At 35.0% G+C, this 17500-nt stretch overlaps 1 protein-coding gene across 2 annotated transcripts in view; it reads left to right on the top strand.

Annotated features, from left to right (window-relative positions):
* Window positions 1-5421, top strand: part of LOC135203133 (uncharacterized) — an 18448-nt gene extending 13027 nt beyond the window's left edge. For both annotated transcript variants that reach the window (XM_064232787.1, XM_064232786.1), the window contains exon 3: window positions 3121-5421. In XM_064232787.1, coding sequence (XP_064088857.1) covers window positions 3759-4340 — 582 coding nt within the window. In that variant the 5' untranslated portion in view covers window positions 3121-3758 and the 3' untranslated portion in view covers window positions 4341-5421. The remainder of the gene's footprint in view (window positions 1-3120) is intronic.
* The last annotated feature ends 12079 nt before the right edge of the window (window positions 5422-17500 follow it).

Consider the following 17500-nt stretch of genomic DNA (forward strand, 5'->3'; position numbering starts at 1 on the left):
TTTACGAAACGCATGCGCGCTGATTATTATTGTGACCCCGAGTGTCTTATTGTTCCTTGGGGGTCGTTGAAGGCGGGAATCCGACTAATCACCTGGTTTTACTTTCGGCAGCAGTCATTTCCTTTCCCTGTTTTTGCGTCGTGGCTAAGAATATCTTGTTGCAGGTCTCCAAGGCTCTCGCGTCGTCGAAAAAAAAATGAGTCGTTATATTGCTGTCGGTTTGGGCGGAGTGATAAATTAATAATAATAATAATTAAAAAATCCTCATAGTAGCACGAGGCTTCAAATGGAGAAACAAATCCACAGTTATGTAAATGTACATATATTTAAATTTAAAAACAGCAAGGATAGCTTTCGGGAATCTGTTCGGTTCCCCTTATCAATCTGAACATAACAGGAGTCAAAATAAATATATGTACATTTTGCATAACTGTGGATTTGTTTCTCCAATAATAATAATAATAATAATAATAATAATAATAATAATAATAATAATAATAATGATAATAAAAATAATAATAATAATAATAATGGCAATTCAGCCCCGTTTATTTTGTATGCAGGTTTCTCTATTCTTCTTATTATTGACTTTTCTTCTGCACTCAAGTTGGTTATTAAAATGCCAAATTGGGGATTCATGTGAAAACGTGGGATTTGTCAAATCCAACATTTGGCGTCTAAATAGCTAGTTTGAGTACAGAAGAAAAGTCGGTAATAAGAAGAATAGAGAAACTTCTATACAAATTAAGCGCGGCTGAAATAGTAATTATTTTCAATAAAACCTGTATTAATGAAATTCTTCTTCCAGCAAATCATAGCAATAATAATAAAAATGCAGTAATGAAAGTGATACCGGTAATGATGATGATAATAATGGCAATGAAAGTAGAGTGACTAATAATAATAATAATATGAAAGTTCCAGATGTATTGATGGTAATGAAAATCGCAGCAGTAGTAGTAATGATAATAACATTAATGATGGATTGACATAATAATATTATGAAAGTTGCAGATGTACTGATAGTAATGAAAGTCACAGCAGGCAGTAGTAGTAATGATAGTAACATGGATGATGGAGTGATAATGGTAATATTAAGACAGTTGTAGATGTATTACACGTAGTACTAATGAAAATGATAGCAATAGTAGTAATAATAATAATATTGATGATGGAGTGATACTAAAAATATTAAGAAAAAGGCAACTGTATTACTACACGTACTAGTAATGAAAATGATAGCAGTAGTAGTGACGATAATAATATTGATGATGGAGTGATACTAATAAGATTAAGAAAGATGCAGATGTATTACACGTAGTAGTAATGAAAATGATAGCAGTTGTAGGGATGGTAACGATCAGAATGATAATCATGATTCCGAGATTTGTATAAGTATTATTGATAAAAAAAAAACTTTAACGACATTAATATCCTTTATTATTTGCGTTTCTGTCATAAATGTATATTGGTTTTCTTGTTACGTCAACTTCTCGCGACACTGACATCATTAACATTCAGGACTTGTCAAATTAAAGAAAATACAAAACTCTTCTTTGCTGTCTCACCTCCTTAGCTGTCAATGACCTGTCATTTGTAGTATTTTTACTTACTTGACTCTTCCCGCCGTCAGCACAGGGTCAGAAGCATTCTCTTAATTGCATTCGATGATAGATGAAGACATCAAAGCAAATATCCATCGCTATTTTCTCTCATTTTTCGTACATAGCTGAACCACATAACGCATTTTTTTTTTCAACTGTTTGACGCTTAAAAAATTGTTCTTAATGAAATCTACTGAAGTATGTACATATACCATTTAATTTTTCTTTCTAGTTGCAGCCCGTACTCACCTCTGAACGCCGATATCTATTTTACCCTGGCAATTTTACTCCCATTTTCCGTTCATGTCGAAGACGTGAACCTATTTTGTTTCATTTTTCTCACTCAGGAAAATCACTCTCGTAGGGGGGTAGAGCCTTCAGTGCACCTCTTGCGGTACACTGTAGGCATTAAAGGCTCTTTGCAGCGTCCCTTCGGCTCCTAGCTTCAACTCCTTTCATTCCTTAGTCTATACCTCCGTTCATATTCCCTTTCTTCCATCTTACTTTCCTTCCTCTCCTGACAATTGTTTCATAGTGCAACTGCTTTGAGGTTTTCCTCCTGTTATACTCTTAAAATCTTTCAACCACCAAATTCGCTTTCAGCTCTGAATGACCTCATGGGTACTAGCGCTTGGCCGTAGGTCAAAATTCTATATTCCATTCCATGCTATATTCCTCAGGAAATACACTATTAGATGAAAGGTAATAAAATGGATACCCTTTCATTTTTCTTTCCAGTTGCATTCCTTTTATTTTCCTTTCTATTTGCATTCCTTACTTTCATTTTTCTCTCCAGTCGCATTCCTTACTTTTATATTTCTTTCTAGTTGTATTCGTTACTTTTATTTTTCTTTTTAGTTGCATTCGTTACTTTTATTTTTCTTCCAGTTGCATTCGTTACTTTTATTTTTCTTTCTAGTTGCATTCATTACTTTTATTTTCCTTTCTAGTTGCATTCCTTACTTTTATTTTCCTTTCTAGTTGCATTCCTTACTTTCATTTTTCTCTCCAGTCGCATTCCTTACTTTTATTTTTCTTTCTAGTTGCATTCCTTACTTTTATTTTTCTTTCTAGTGGCATTTCTTACTTTTATTTTTCTTTCTAGTTGCATTCTTTTACTATTTTTCTTTTATTTTCCTTTCCAGTTGCATTCCTTACTTTTATTTTTCTTTCCAGTTGCATTCCTTACTTTTATTTTTCTTTCCAGTTGCATTCCTTACTTTTATTTTTCTTTCCAGTTGCATTCCTTACTTTTATTTTTCTTTCCAGTAGCATTCCTTACTTTTATTTTTCTTTCTAGTTGCATTTGTTACTTTAATTTTTCTTTCTAGTTGCATTCCTTACTTTTCTTTTCTTTCCAGTTGCATTCCTTACTATTATTTTTCTTTCCAGTCGCATTCCTTACTTTTATTTTTCTTTCTATCCGCATTCCTTACTTTTATTTTTCTTTCCAGTAGCATTCCTTACTTTTACTTTTCTTTCTAGTTTCTTTCCTTACTGTTATTTTTCTTTCTAGGTGAACCGGTTACGTCGTGCCAAGAGAGCTGCCTACAAGAGCTTCAAGGAAACGCGACAGAGAGGCAAAGCCGAAGGGATGTATTCGCTGCTGCTTCCTGATGACGGACTCAAACCGTCAGTTACTACGCGGACGAAAACGGCTACTTCCCCACAATAACTTACGACGGTGGACACCAGTTCAGTTATTACTTCGTGTATCCTCACGAGCCCAATAAACATCCCGACGGACATTTGCAGATAGGTGTGGATGGGTACAAGAATCACCTAGCCAAGGTTGGCGATCATGACGCGAGTCGTGTCGGCCGTTTAGGAGAAGTTGCATTAAGCAAACCCTCGATCCATCCATTGCATCCCATCATACTGAAATCTGTAGCGCAGAATATAGCTGATCACTCGTATACCAGCTTACCTGTATCCAATTACCAGGCGCCTTTAGCAGCCAAGAGTCAGAGCTCTCAACATTCTGCTGCACTTCTGAAATCTCAAGGCGCAACGAGACATCCCTATAAAGAAGAAATAAAATCTAATTTTTCAGTGAAAAGATTACCATTAGTAGTTGAACAGAAGCACGTTGTTCCGGGAAAATCTAATCAACATTCAAGTGACGGGTCCGGATATTCTTATGATCACCCTTCCATGAAAAGTGCTCCGTCCTACGCTCAAAACACCTACGCAACAACTCAGCCTCGTGTCCCGCCATCAGAAATGTATGGCTATCCTCCTCCGCCTAAATACAATGCTGACTCAAAAGTTCCAGTTCTGGGAGCTGCCAAAACCACTGCCCATGAACTGAGAAAACCTTCAGCTCAAGCCTTAAGTGGTCACTACGGCGTCCCTCACCAGACAGGATACAGCTCGCAGACCATCTCTCCCAAACCTTCCTATCATGCGAGCTCTCCGGCAGTAAAAGGAATACCCCACTTAGCCCCTCATCCTGCAAGAGAATCAGGATTGAAGATGCTAGACCGAGGGCTTCTCGTGGCCAGCCGGATGCTGGAAGAAGGAGAGGATCTTTCTGTTTATATCGCCTCTGTCGACAGTGCAGACTCCGGCTATTCAGAACATTCACTCACGGCGGATGACTTGATGGCACTGACCAATTTTGACGTTACGAAGACCCTGTTTCGCCCTCCAAACATCTTGACAGGCCATCCTTTCTTCAGGCCCCCCAGAACACTGAGAAGATTGATTATGACAGAGGACTACTTAGCCTCATAGCCTTTGTGAGGGGTATAAGTGGGCCACCATATGACAGAGTTTCTTCTTTGGGGTCGACTATTTTCGGATTACTCAGTTTGGTGAGTGTCTCCCCTTTTCTGCTGGTTAAGGCCGTCACTAACGTTCAGTTATAATTGCGCAGTTATGCCTACACAGTCGGACTGTGCAGACAAAACTGAACTAATAAACTTCAGCTATGTCTGCACAGTTGACCTATGTAGGCAAAACTGAACGTTCGTAGGTTCAGTTTTGACCGCATAGTCCAACTATGCAGGCATAACTACACAGTTATAAATAAACGTTAGTGGCGGCCTTTAGTAGTGTAATTTTGATCTTTGTGTTTCTTGTAATTCTCTTTCATTTTCCCTTCAGGCCAAGGGTATGTAAGGGCATCAAGATGCTCGTTCCTCTGGACTTTCCGTATTAAATAAAGAGAAAATTTAGAAAGATTCTTAGTCAGTGATTCTAGCCATCACTGATTATTCGAACTTTTAGATGATCATCTTTGGAACTGAGACAGGACAATTATACTGCCATCACTTGCTGACGAACTTAAAAACGCTGACATGAAGCTGAAACTTCTTTGCAAGTTCTCGTGATCATTCACCCCAGTCAGTTGTCATTCTAGTCCTTTTTTTTTTTACTACAAAGCATCTGTATAGCTTGTGTTGTCAGATAAATTAGTTATTAAGAATCATAGAGCTACCTAAAGCGCTGATATGGCATAGGAATTAGTCGTGCTCTATACTCAGCATCTAGAGTAATCTACTCTCTTTCTTGTGAAACTTTTTTGACATGAGTTAATCTGCTTCTCTCAGGGTCAGTTTGCATAGTCATACCCTGACTCTCCTTGAAGCCTATATGTATATATTTTTGTACAGCAACCTATATGTAGTTCTGTAACTCTTGTAGGTAGATATGAAAGGTATTTAGCCTTTGTGATGTTTGAAGTCGGCTGAAATGCAGAATCTGAATTCTGTAGTAAAGCTCAGACCGACTTGTAAGACAACAAATTTTGACAAGAAGAAAATAAACATTGTTTGTTAAATAAATCTAATAAAATACACCTTAACTCACTTAACCATCACTGCCTATCTATGTACTTTAAGAACCCTTCTGAGAAAATGCAAAAAGGGAACGATTTTCTGCCCATTTTGATATGAAATACATGAAAAAGCGAAAAAAAAGGTTTCCTAATATTGCAAAACTTATGGTTACACTCTTTCCTGTTCAAGACAGAAAGATAATCCTGATATGTCCATCGTCAGCAACGCAAACAACATCTGGTTTATATACGTTGTATTATGTATGCTTACATCATTGGCATACTTCCCTTTCATTTTAGTGTAGGGTAGATATTAAAAGGGATTGTCATGAAAAAATACTTGAAACAAAAGCAACGTAAATTAATAACCTTATCTTTGACCATCCAACGTGGTTAATTAAGCAGTTTCAAATCTGCCATTAACTTACAATCATCCAAAACTGTTAAGATTAAAAAAAATAAAAGTGGTTTTAAAATTGATTAAAATCCCAATTCAGAGTTGAAAATAAACCTATGATATTGATACGCATACTTCGAGAAAGTAAAATGAATATATCTTTATTGCAGATCCCTATAGCGCCTCAGTGGCGTGGTTGGTATAGTGTTTGCGTTCCACCTCGGTGGTCGCGGGTTCGATTCTCGGCCATTCCATTGAGGAGTGAGCGATGTGTATTTCTGGTGATAGAAGTTCACTCTCGACGTGGTTCAGAAGTCACGTAAAGCCGTTGGTCCCGTTGCTGAATAACCACTGGTTCCATGCAACGTAAAAACCCCATACAAACAAACAAAGCCCTGTGGAGCGAGCAACCTTGACCTTTATCTAGCCCAGCCTGAAGGAAGCAAGTGAAATGAGGTGGTAAAGAAACGTAGTTTCTGACCTTGGAGAAGACGACAGAGATGCGAGATATGGTAGATGCTGTGTTCATAATTGCTTGCTTAAGGCATTGTGATAAAAGGTTTGGTGTTTGCTTCTCACCTCGGTGGTCGCGGGTTCGATTCTCGGCCATTCCATTGAGGAGTGAGAGATGTGTATTTCTGGTGACAGAAGTTCACTCTCGACGTGGTTCGGAAGTCACGTAAAGCCGTTGGTCCCATTGCTGAATAACCACTGGATCCATGCAACGTAAAAACACCATACAAACAAAATTGAAAATGTATAATTGAATGGCGATTTAGAGCGATTAATCTTTAATAAGATAAACGTTTTGTACACAGATGAACTAAATGTTATCTAATGTTTTGAAAAATAACATTTTTGGTGGAAATTATGCTATCAAAATAACATTAGGGATTCTTGAATATAAGATTTAGGGTCCATTAGGAGTGAAGATCGGGGGACGAACAGATTAGACGATGATGGTAAAATAATTACGAAATCGATGGTTATTATATATCCATAAAGAATTGAGTCATTGATTGATAAATGAAGTTAACATTGACAAGGTATGGGAAGTTATTTTTGGCAACCTTGGACGATACTCGTAAACGCACACATTAACTATATATATGTATATATATATATATATATATATATATATATATATATATATGTATATATATATATATATATATATATATATATATATATATATATATTTGGAACACCTTCATTTTGTCTGTACCGTTGGCCTGGGTTACATAACTAACCTATGCATGACAAACCGTTTTATCAAAGTGGTTGTTCACTATCAAATCTGAATTTTCTGAACAGCAAACACACCTACTTTTGAAACACTGAAATCCAGAAATGAATCGCATGAAAATCAATAAAATTAGTATTAATTTTCTTTTTCTATTATACAAGAAAATTAATTACCAATGATAATTGCTTTATTTGGATACATTACAGGTTGTCTGTATTTAAAATAGAAAGAGGAAGAGAGCCTGTGAAGCCCTTGAAGGTAAGGTGTGATTAGTCTTTAACAGATAGCATCAATAGTGAGATGTATAAGTTGAAGATAGGACAAATTTCTTATAGGTGTGTCCATCGTACAGCAGTTCTGCAAGGTTCTAGACCTGGACTGATAGTTTTAGGAATTTATAAGTTACTACCTAGTCTTTCAATATCTGTAAAATACTCTTCAAGTTTGCATTCTGTGCATCGATGCTGTCGTGTCAAAAAGTATGAGTTGCATTTTATCAAATAATAATGTAAATAACTAAGCAGTCTCAGCCATGAACGATGTATTGTGACTTTGCATGAGTTACCCTTGAAGACGATTAAAGAAAATGGAGATTAGGTCTATTGAAGAAAATGTAAAACTTAGTTCTCTCTCTCTCTCTCTCTCTCTCTCTCTCTCTCTCTCTCTCTCTCTCTCTCTCTCTCTCTCTCTCTCTCACGACATACCCCCTCTCACTTTCTCTCACGACGCCCCCACGAACTAATGAGCTTTGTATCCATAACGTGCTCGAAATAAGCTAACCTTATATTTGAAAGGTAAACTAGTTACATGCAACTTCGTTTATTACATAGTCGTTTGTACATTTGCTAACGCACCAACGAAAACACATGCATATACGTATATATATATATATAATATATATATAGTATATATATATATATATATATATATATATATATATATATATATATATATACTTTCAATTACATAGCTGATAACTTTTCATGACACAAGTAGTATATGGCACAATCATTCTTCAATCAAAGAAGGCTTTAGTGAACAAAATTCTTCCAGTCTTTCAGTCGTTTCCGTAATTGTCTCTTCTCTTCATTATTTTTTTTTTAAAGCAGTGAAGTATTGCATTTGAAATATGAGTTACTTAAGTCAAACATATTTTACCTTATATTGTTTTTATGCTACAACAGTTTTACTTTTCGAATCCGCAAACACAAACACAGCCAGTGTCTGTTGTCATATCATCTACCCACAAAAGAATACAATTTAGTCTTCAGTCTAGAAAAGTGCGGGCATTAAATGACTTTACTTTGTGGTACTAATCTTGATTCTCCTTCTACCCATAGTCATTCAAATGTCACTCTCTTCTGGATTAGCTGGGCCAATATCTCAATAGTATCCTTTGGATATCATTATTATCACAGAGCAGGCGCGTTTGCTCTTTTCATCTTCCATTTGGTACTATTTGATTTATACTAATTAAGTTACGCTAGGTTGACCAAAGCGTTGCTAAATTTAAGTTAGTCTTGGATTAGCTACTTTGACTGACATTTGGTATGTAGTGTTAAAATAAGCTTAGATACAACTCGATGCTTTCGTAACCTTAATAACTTTCTATCAGCTAAACATTTTCCATGCCAGTTTAAATTAAAGTAAGCTTAGATAGCCTACTCTAAGCGTACATAAACTAAGTAAGGCTAATAGGATTCAGTCTTTATTCCTCATCAAAATAAACGCGTTGGCAACTTCCCCCTCCCGTGTCCGATTTCGTGAGTCGTTATTGGCTTCGCGGTTGATTGCACAAATGCTTGTCAAGGTTGGTTGCCAACGTATAGGTAAACAAACGAGAACTTACCGGATCGAAGGATGCTTCTATTACAAGAGGCTTTACAAAATGCTAAATTGTATTACAGCATTTCCTCCGTGTTGATCTCTCACTCTCTCTCTCTCTCTCTCTCATTTGTAGTCTGCAAGCCTTGATCTCTCGAGAGGTAATAAGGACCATATGTCATAGTGGGACTGTTGATCTAAGCAGTAAATTGGGTACTTGGTGGTCAGTCGAATCTTACAGGTGGCAGACACTGGCCGCTGGTTTGAGGTCCATTATAGTATATATATAATATATATATATATATATATATATATATATATATATATATATATATTGATACCCGCAGACCCTTCTTGACCTTGGCTGTGTCCCAATGCTTTCGAATTATTACTATTTTACTTTTACCTAATGAATATTTTACTTCCACACATGTGAAGTAAGTTGTAATGTAATAAACCAAGAATTTTCCTGCCTCTCTCTGGATTTGAATACCTCTGTTGTTAAGCAACGTTCCTAGTCACTTTTTAAGAGGACTATCGCTCATGCACACACGCGCAGGCACAAACCACATACAGACGCACAAACACATATAGATACATATGTTTTCTATAATATATATATATATATATATATATATATGTGTGTGTGTGTGTGTGTGTGTGTGTGTGTGTGTTTATGTACCCCCATTCATCAGCTATTCATCAAGTATCACCTTTTAAGATTCAGTCATTGAAAAATGAGAAACAATACCCACTGACCATCTTCTTAATTACGTAGTTTCACAGAAAACACTTCCACAACCGCTCCTATTCTAGAACTGACCACGGCTGTTTACTTAATATATTACTTAAAAAAAGTCTAAAGGATGCCGCACACCTAAAATTGACCAGGCCAAAAAGAACAAGTGAAAAAAAAAGATGTCTAAAATGCAGGGCGTTGAGAGAATATTGCAGAGAAAAAAATCTTTCACATGATGGCGCGAAATCTCGCGGTTTCTCGTCCTGGCCGCAGGCGCTTTATAGGTTGTAATCACCTAAGCAGGTTGAGCGGGAATGTCAATGCTCGGATCTTTCAAGAACGTTTTTATTTTCTTCTTGCAATATTGATGAGGAAAGCGTTTGCTAGCGTCTTTTTATGTAGCACATACACAGACACGCATACGTACATACATACATATTATGTATAATATATATATATATATATATATATATATTATATATTATATATATTATATATATAATATATATATTATTATTATTATTATTATTATTATTATTATTATCGATGAAGGCCTTGCTCCCCTTTTTCCCTTCCTTGTTTGTTTGTTGCACAGTTTCCTTTCGTTTTCATCTTTAAATATATATATATATATATATATATATATATATATATATATATATATATATATATAAAGATTAAAACGAAAAAGGAAATTGTGCAACAAAAAACAAGGAAGGAGAAAAGTGGAACAAGGCCTTTATCAATAATAATAATAATAATACGTACCCCTTCACTTTCGCTGTCCATATTCTCAATATCTCCGAGGTCTTCCTTTTTTAGACTGTCATCTAATAATAATCATCATCATCATCATCATCATCATCATCATCATCATCATCATCATCATCATCATCATCATCATCATCATCATCATCATCATAACGTAATGAAAAATCTAACGAGTTTGTTAAGCCGAGACAACGGGAACGGAGATGTGATAAGAGAGACGTGAAAGTAAGCAAGACCAACTTCTTGAATGATGGAAGCTTATGAAGAACGGGAGCATGGGAGCAGGGAGGAGGTTCTAAAGCTTGGCAGTGGAGGGAAAGACAGTTTTTCTTATTATCTACAAAGGATAATGACATAGAGATTGTTTAATGTATGATGCATGCTATTTAGTCACAAAATAATTCCATGAATTATTATGATGAAATTATTCTTCCACTGTCCTTTATTAGTTTACCTCCAAGGTTTTGGAGATAATAATGATTGCGAGAATAATTCTAAGCATATGGTATTACTGTTAATTCAGAATAATTGTTATCATTATTAGAATTATTATAATGTTCAACATAAACCCTGTTATCTTGTCAGAGGTTAGCTCCAAAGCAAAGGAAGACAGTGATCACTTCCACATTCGTAATGAAACTGCTGAATCATGGATGAGCCCCCTGTGCCGGAAAATTCCACAGAATTAGCTGCCTCATACTTCTAAACAGAAGGCTCACCAGCAGCGTGTCGAACCCCCCATACAAACTCTGCCATTCACCTATATATTTCTTATGCACTCTCGCTTCCAAGCTGAGTTCTTTCCGATTCTCCAGTACCCTTAAAACACTTATCCATTTTCCACATATGCTTTTATCACTCTTTCTACGTATCTCCACATTCCCCACGCTTTCAGGATTTCTTATGCCACAAATACTCCGACGATAATTTCATCTCTATATCTTCCACCATCTTTCTTTCATTCACATTCAACATCCACACTTCACTTCCATAGCGGAGAGTCGGATCAACAATCACCTAGCGCATTCCACCCATAATTTGCATAGACACTTCAAGTTTCCCTCTAATCGTATGAACACATCCGGCTACCTATTTTAGCTAACGTGTTCTCTGACTCGCCCCTTCTTTCATCCTAGCAGCATGACTTTACCCTGGCCATGTTTAACTTTAATCTTCTCTTCTTGCAAATGAAGTTGAAGTCATTAACATACTTTCAGAGTAACGTCCACTATTCCCAGTAATATTATCCGATGAATCAAGGTGCAAAATCAGCGACTGGAACTCCAGACGATCCGCCCACTTCAAGGACGTGAGAATTAGTATCCATCTCCAGTGGCTAACTACCCTAAATCTCTGTAATTTTGGGACAAGAAGTTACGGATGGACGTACGTAAGTATGTGCGCATTCTTACTTATTTACTTCGTCCTTGTTTTGCGTGGAGGGAGGTCTCCATTTTTTAATTGTCTCGTTTTCTCTTCTTCTTCTTCTGTTTTTAGGTGTTCCTGCTCCCTCTTCTTTGTCTTTTATTATTTATTTGTCTCTGTTTTGGTATTTCACTTAAGGTACTGGATTTAATCAGTGAAATAATGAACAATTAAGTCCCGATTTCGAAATAGGTGATTTCATAGGAGTCATGGAAGTAATTTTCTTTATATCGTCTCATGGCCATCTACGAAATACAAAATGACGGTACGATGACGTTGTTATGATTATTGCAAATAAATGTATAACTGGTGAAAGTGGCCTGTATATGTGTGTAATATATATATATATATATATATATATATATATATATATATATTATATATGTATATATATACGTATATATATATATATATATATATATATATATATAGATATAATATATATTATATATATATATATATATATATGTACTGGTAATCTTCTTAGGCACGAAGATATAGTAATTCAGTTGTATTCCACATAGGAAAATGAAAAAAGGTATAATTCTCCAGAAAATGCCCAACAGTTTTCCGTCCCTCCAATGGGACCTCTTCTTGGAGCGGTTTAGAGGTCCATTGGAGGACGCGAAACTGTTGGGCATTTTCTGAGATATTACCTTTTTTTCATTTTCCTATGTTGGAATAACAAACGAAATATAAAATGTATTATATATTATATAATTTATTTATTATATAAAATATATATATTAATATCTATATATATATATTATATATATATATATATATATATATGCAGGTTCTCCACAAGGAAGTGAAAATGAAAAACTAAGTACCGATACTTTCTCGTAATACCTACACATTTTCAAGGTCCCAATAAGCGAAGTAAGATAATTATTGTTCATAAGAAAAATTATTCTAATTGGTGTTTTGCTTTTAGGTGATTTTCTTCTTTTTCTTATGTAAAGTTTTCTTATGTACAAAACTTTTCTCACTCTGTTCATTGTACCTTGAAAATGTCTAGCAATTACGCGAAAGTACTCGGTACTTGGTTTTTCATTTTCTCCTCATGTTTGTTTGTTTGTTTGTATAGTGTTTTTACGTTGCACGGAACCAGTGGTTATTCAGCAACGGGACCAACGGCTTTACGTGACTTCCGAACCACGTCGAGAGTGAACTTCTATCACCAGGAATAGACATCTCTCACACCTCAGTGGAATGTCCGAGAATCGAACTCGCGGCCACCGAGGTGGTACGCAAACACCATACCGACCACGCCACTGAATCGCTTCTCCTTCTTATGGCGAACCTACAAATCTGATATCACGCGAACGTTTTGTGATATATATACATACATACATACATACATAATACATATATATATATATATATATAATATATATATATATATATATATAATATATATATATATATACCAGCAATTCACACAACGCGCAACCTCTTCTTTATCAAAAAGAAGAGATTTAAACAAAGCATTCCCTCTTTTTCAATAATATCGATCATTTACGAAAGCATAACACGATATTTTTTGTCGAATCCTATAACCTTCCTCTTATTTGGAAGCAAGATGAACTCCTGGTCTCATCTATAACGTGATGCAAATGAAGGTTATCAAAATAATTCCATCTCTGATTCAGAAAAATGTGTATCTCGCGTCTACATATATATATATATATATATATATATATACATATATATATATATGTATATATATATATATATATATATATATATATATGTAGACGCGAGATACACATTTTTCTGAATCAGAGATGGAATTATTTTAATAACCTTCATTTGCATCACGTTATAGATGAGACCAGGAGTTCATCTTGCTTCCAAATAAGAGGAAGGTTATAGGATTCGACAAAAAATATCGTGTTATGCTTTCGTAAATGATCGATATTATTGAAAAAGAGGGAATGCTTTGTTTAAATCTCTTCTTTTTGATAAAGAAGAGGTTGCGCGTTGTGTGAATTACTGGTTCTTGATAAAGGAGAACTTATTCTTGGTGGTCAATTACTAATCTGCCTTGTGGTGAGGGCTTTGTTTAGAGTAAATTACTGTCTTTTGATGAAGGGACGTTTATTTCTTGACGCCTTTTGATAAAGATGCATGGTCTATTCATTTTGATAAGGGGAGATTATGCTTCTGGCGATTACTGCCTTTTGAAAAGTTAAGTATATCTTAGTTTAACCAGACCACTGGCCCGAAGGAGTAGATTTTTTTTTACGTGGCTAGGAACCAAATGGTTACTAAGCAACGGGACCTACAGCTTATTGTGGGATCCGAACCACATTAATTCGAGAAATGAATTTCTAACCACGGGGGTTTATGCTAAGCGTAAATGACTGTTTCTTAACAATAGTTAATGTTTTGCTCAACGCAGATTACTCCCTTTTGAGAAAGAAGAGGTTATAATTGATGTAAATTACTTCCTTTTGATAAAGGGTAGGGTGTACTTTAACGAAGAGTGCAGCCTTTTGTTAAAGGAAAGGTAAAGCTTGATGTAAATTGCTGTGTTTTAATACGTGAAGGTAACCTTGACGCAAAATACTGCCTTTTAATAAAGGAAAAGTGAGGCTTGAAGCAAGTTACTGCCTTTGGATAGAGGGAAAGCCTATTTCTTAACGCAAATTACTACATTTTGATAAAGAGCCATCGGTTATGCTTCCTTGTGATAAAGGGAGGTTATGCTTAGTGTAAATGAATTCCTTTTAGCAATTGAGCCCAGTATCTTGACCCATATCACTGCCTTTTGATAAAAGGAAGGTCATGCTTAGTGTAAATCACTGCCCTCTGATTAACAAAAGTGTTATGTGTGTAGAAAAACTGCGGCCTTTGGGTAAAGGGAAGACGATACCTTTAAATAAATAAATAAATAAATAAATAAATACCAGTTATAGAACTAGAGCCACTCAAACACACAGCGGTGCTTATCTTCCATTAGCCAGGAATGAAAGTTCGCCAATAAATCGCGAATGCAGCAACACCTTGTTTTGAGCCGCATTTGGCCTCAATTATCGTCTTTCTTTTTTTTTTTCTTGTCTTCGTCTCTGATGACTGACTGACACATCTTGGGCGTAGCCATGTTTAGCGGCTACCTCTACCTCTGGGTGCGGTTCCGCGCGCTGACTAAATTCCTGTGAGCGATCTGTAAATGATTCGCGGACCAGAGTTTTCCCCCAGGCGACGTTGGTCACAAATCGCTAATATTTATTCACACGAATTTCATGTTTTATGCGGTTGATGCTTAATGCACTGAGCTTAAGAAAGTGGAAAACGGTTTATCATCGGAATTATTGATGTGCAACGGCACCGGGGAATTAAATCAGACACAGAAGCATTTGGGTTTTTTTTTTTTTTTTTTTTTTTTTTTGGTCTTGCGTAAAGTGAAATTGCGTTATTATGTTTAAAACATTCTTGGAATTACTCTCTTTTTTTTTTCTCACCCTCAATTTTACTTTATTTATCTTTCTGCCTGTGTCACTGTTATTTTGTTCTCTCTCTCTCTCTCTCTCTCTCTCTCTCTCTCTCTCTCTCTCTCTGTATGTATGTATGTCTGTCTGTCTATCCCTGTCTATTGCCATACTTTCATAGTGCACAATGTGTACCAAAGTATGCAAGGCAATCTCTCTCTCTCTCTCTCTCTCTCTATCTCTCTCATTATTACTACGAGTATTTTATCTCTTCCCCTTTATATTTGCAAAGAAAATCTTGTATCACAGAAGGTTCCAAACGTCTACCTGTTCGTATGTTTTTCCCTCTGTGCAAAAATATACACACCATCATTGTGGGGCCTCTCTCTCTCTCTCTCTCTCTCTCTCTCTCTCTCTCTCTCTCTCTCTCTCTCTCTCAGCAGGCGAGAGTCTTTGAAACAAAAGCGTAATCACCCAATTGTTCTCGAAAACTTCATTCCTCATCAATGAACTGATTGTTTGGATAATATCATTTAGAGTCGCGTCTGCTTACTAATAAGTCTAATAGTTCTAATGAAATATCGTTTGCAATTTAAATGCGGAATTTGTTTTATATTATGTATTAAAGTTTCATGTCGTTTCGCTTTATTCGTATGAAACATTTTTCATCTTTTTCGTAGAAAAATCCATCAAAAATGACGACAAAATGATAAATAGAAAATATTATTTCAAATTTTTCTATTTTGTATGTACTGTTACATAACGCCATTAATTTACCAAATTTATCGGCAGCAAAAATGAATATATCAAGAAATAAGAGTAAATTTTTCAATCATCTATGAAAGGGGAACATAAAGATAATGAAAGATTTATACTTGAATGTCAAAATAACCGCCAATGACCTTTGAGAAACGTAAACATAAACTTGAATGTTTAAAAAAAAAAAAAAAAAAAAAAAAGGATTCGATTCCGGGCGAAAAGAGCCGATTTAGGCACGATTCCTTAAAGCCCATTGCGTATGTGATAGACTAAGAAATGTGCGTATGAAGACCTGGTAGTTGGTCAACTGCGGTGGCCGTAACCAAGACGGGAAAAGGCGTTTGGTTAACATCCTCACCCCAAAGAGGCTATAGTAGTGAACCGGATGGTTAGCATCCCTCCTCCCCTCCCCCTCTCTCTTCCTCCTCTCCCAACTCCCTCTTCATCATCCCTCCTTTCCCCAAATAACATGAAAGAAAATAGTGAATAATTATGAAAACATCTGTTTCATATTAACGACTCCTTCTGCCATCTGCCTCTACTGAGGATGCTGATTCACAAAGTTAAGGTGAAAGTTTTTACTTGTAGGAAACATTGCGTCCTCATCATCTTATCAAGTGGAATAAAATAAAATTCAGTTTCAGATGCCAGGTATGAAATAAAGACCGAAAAAAATAGTTTTTAATGATCTGTAATGGTGGTTATGTTTATTATTTTGTCATTTAATATATATATATATATATATATATATATATATATATATATATCTATATATATATATCTATATATCTATATATATATATATATATATATATATATATATATATATATATAGATAGATATATAGATATATATAATATACATATATATATATATATATAAATATATATGTAGTGCGTGTGTGTGTATATATACATATATATATATATATATATATATATATATATATATATATATATATATATTTATCCATTCCTAAGTACTACGTGCCATGTCTTCGACAAGCTGAAGTCATCTTATTTGTTTATTGTGAATAATGATCATTTATTTTATATTTTCCCGTTTAAAATTCTACTGTTATTTTTTAAAGGATTTTTCCTTTGGAAGAGGGAAAATTTACCACGTAAGTAAAGCAAAAATAAACGCAACTTATACAAAATTTGGAATGAAATCCGCCTTTAAATTACAAACAATATTTCAGTATCAATAAGCAGACGCTTATGATAATAATAATAATAATAAATAATAATAATAATAATAATAATAAATAATAATAATCATAATAAATTAATAATAATAATAATAATAATATTAACCGAGATATGAACATCGTCCAGCTATTAGCAAATATCAGCCCTGATGAGAAGAGAATAATAAGAAGAATTGAAAAGACCATATATAAAATCAATTCCACTGATGCTGCCATCATCTTTAACAAAACATGTTTGAGAGAGGGTCTCCTACCTTCATATACTAATGATAATAATAATAATAATAATAATAATAATAATACTTTG

This window comes from Macrobrachium nipponense, chromosome 33 (genome assembly GCF_015104395.2).
Source record: "Macrobrachium nipponense isolate FS-2020 chromosome 33, ASM1510439v2, whole genome shotgun sequence".
Taxonomy (NCBI): domain Eukaryota; kingdom Metazoa; phylum Arthropoda; class Malacostraca; order Decapoda; family Palaemonidae; genus Macrobrachium; species Macrobrachium nipponense.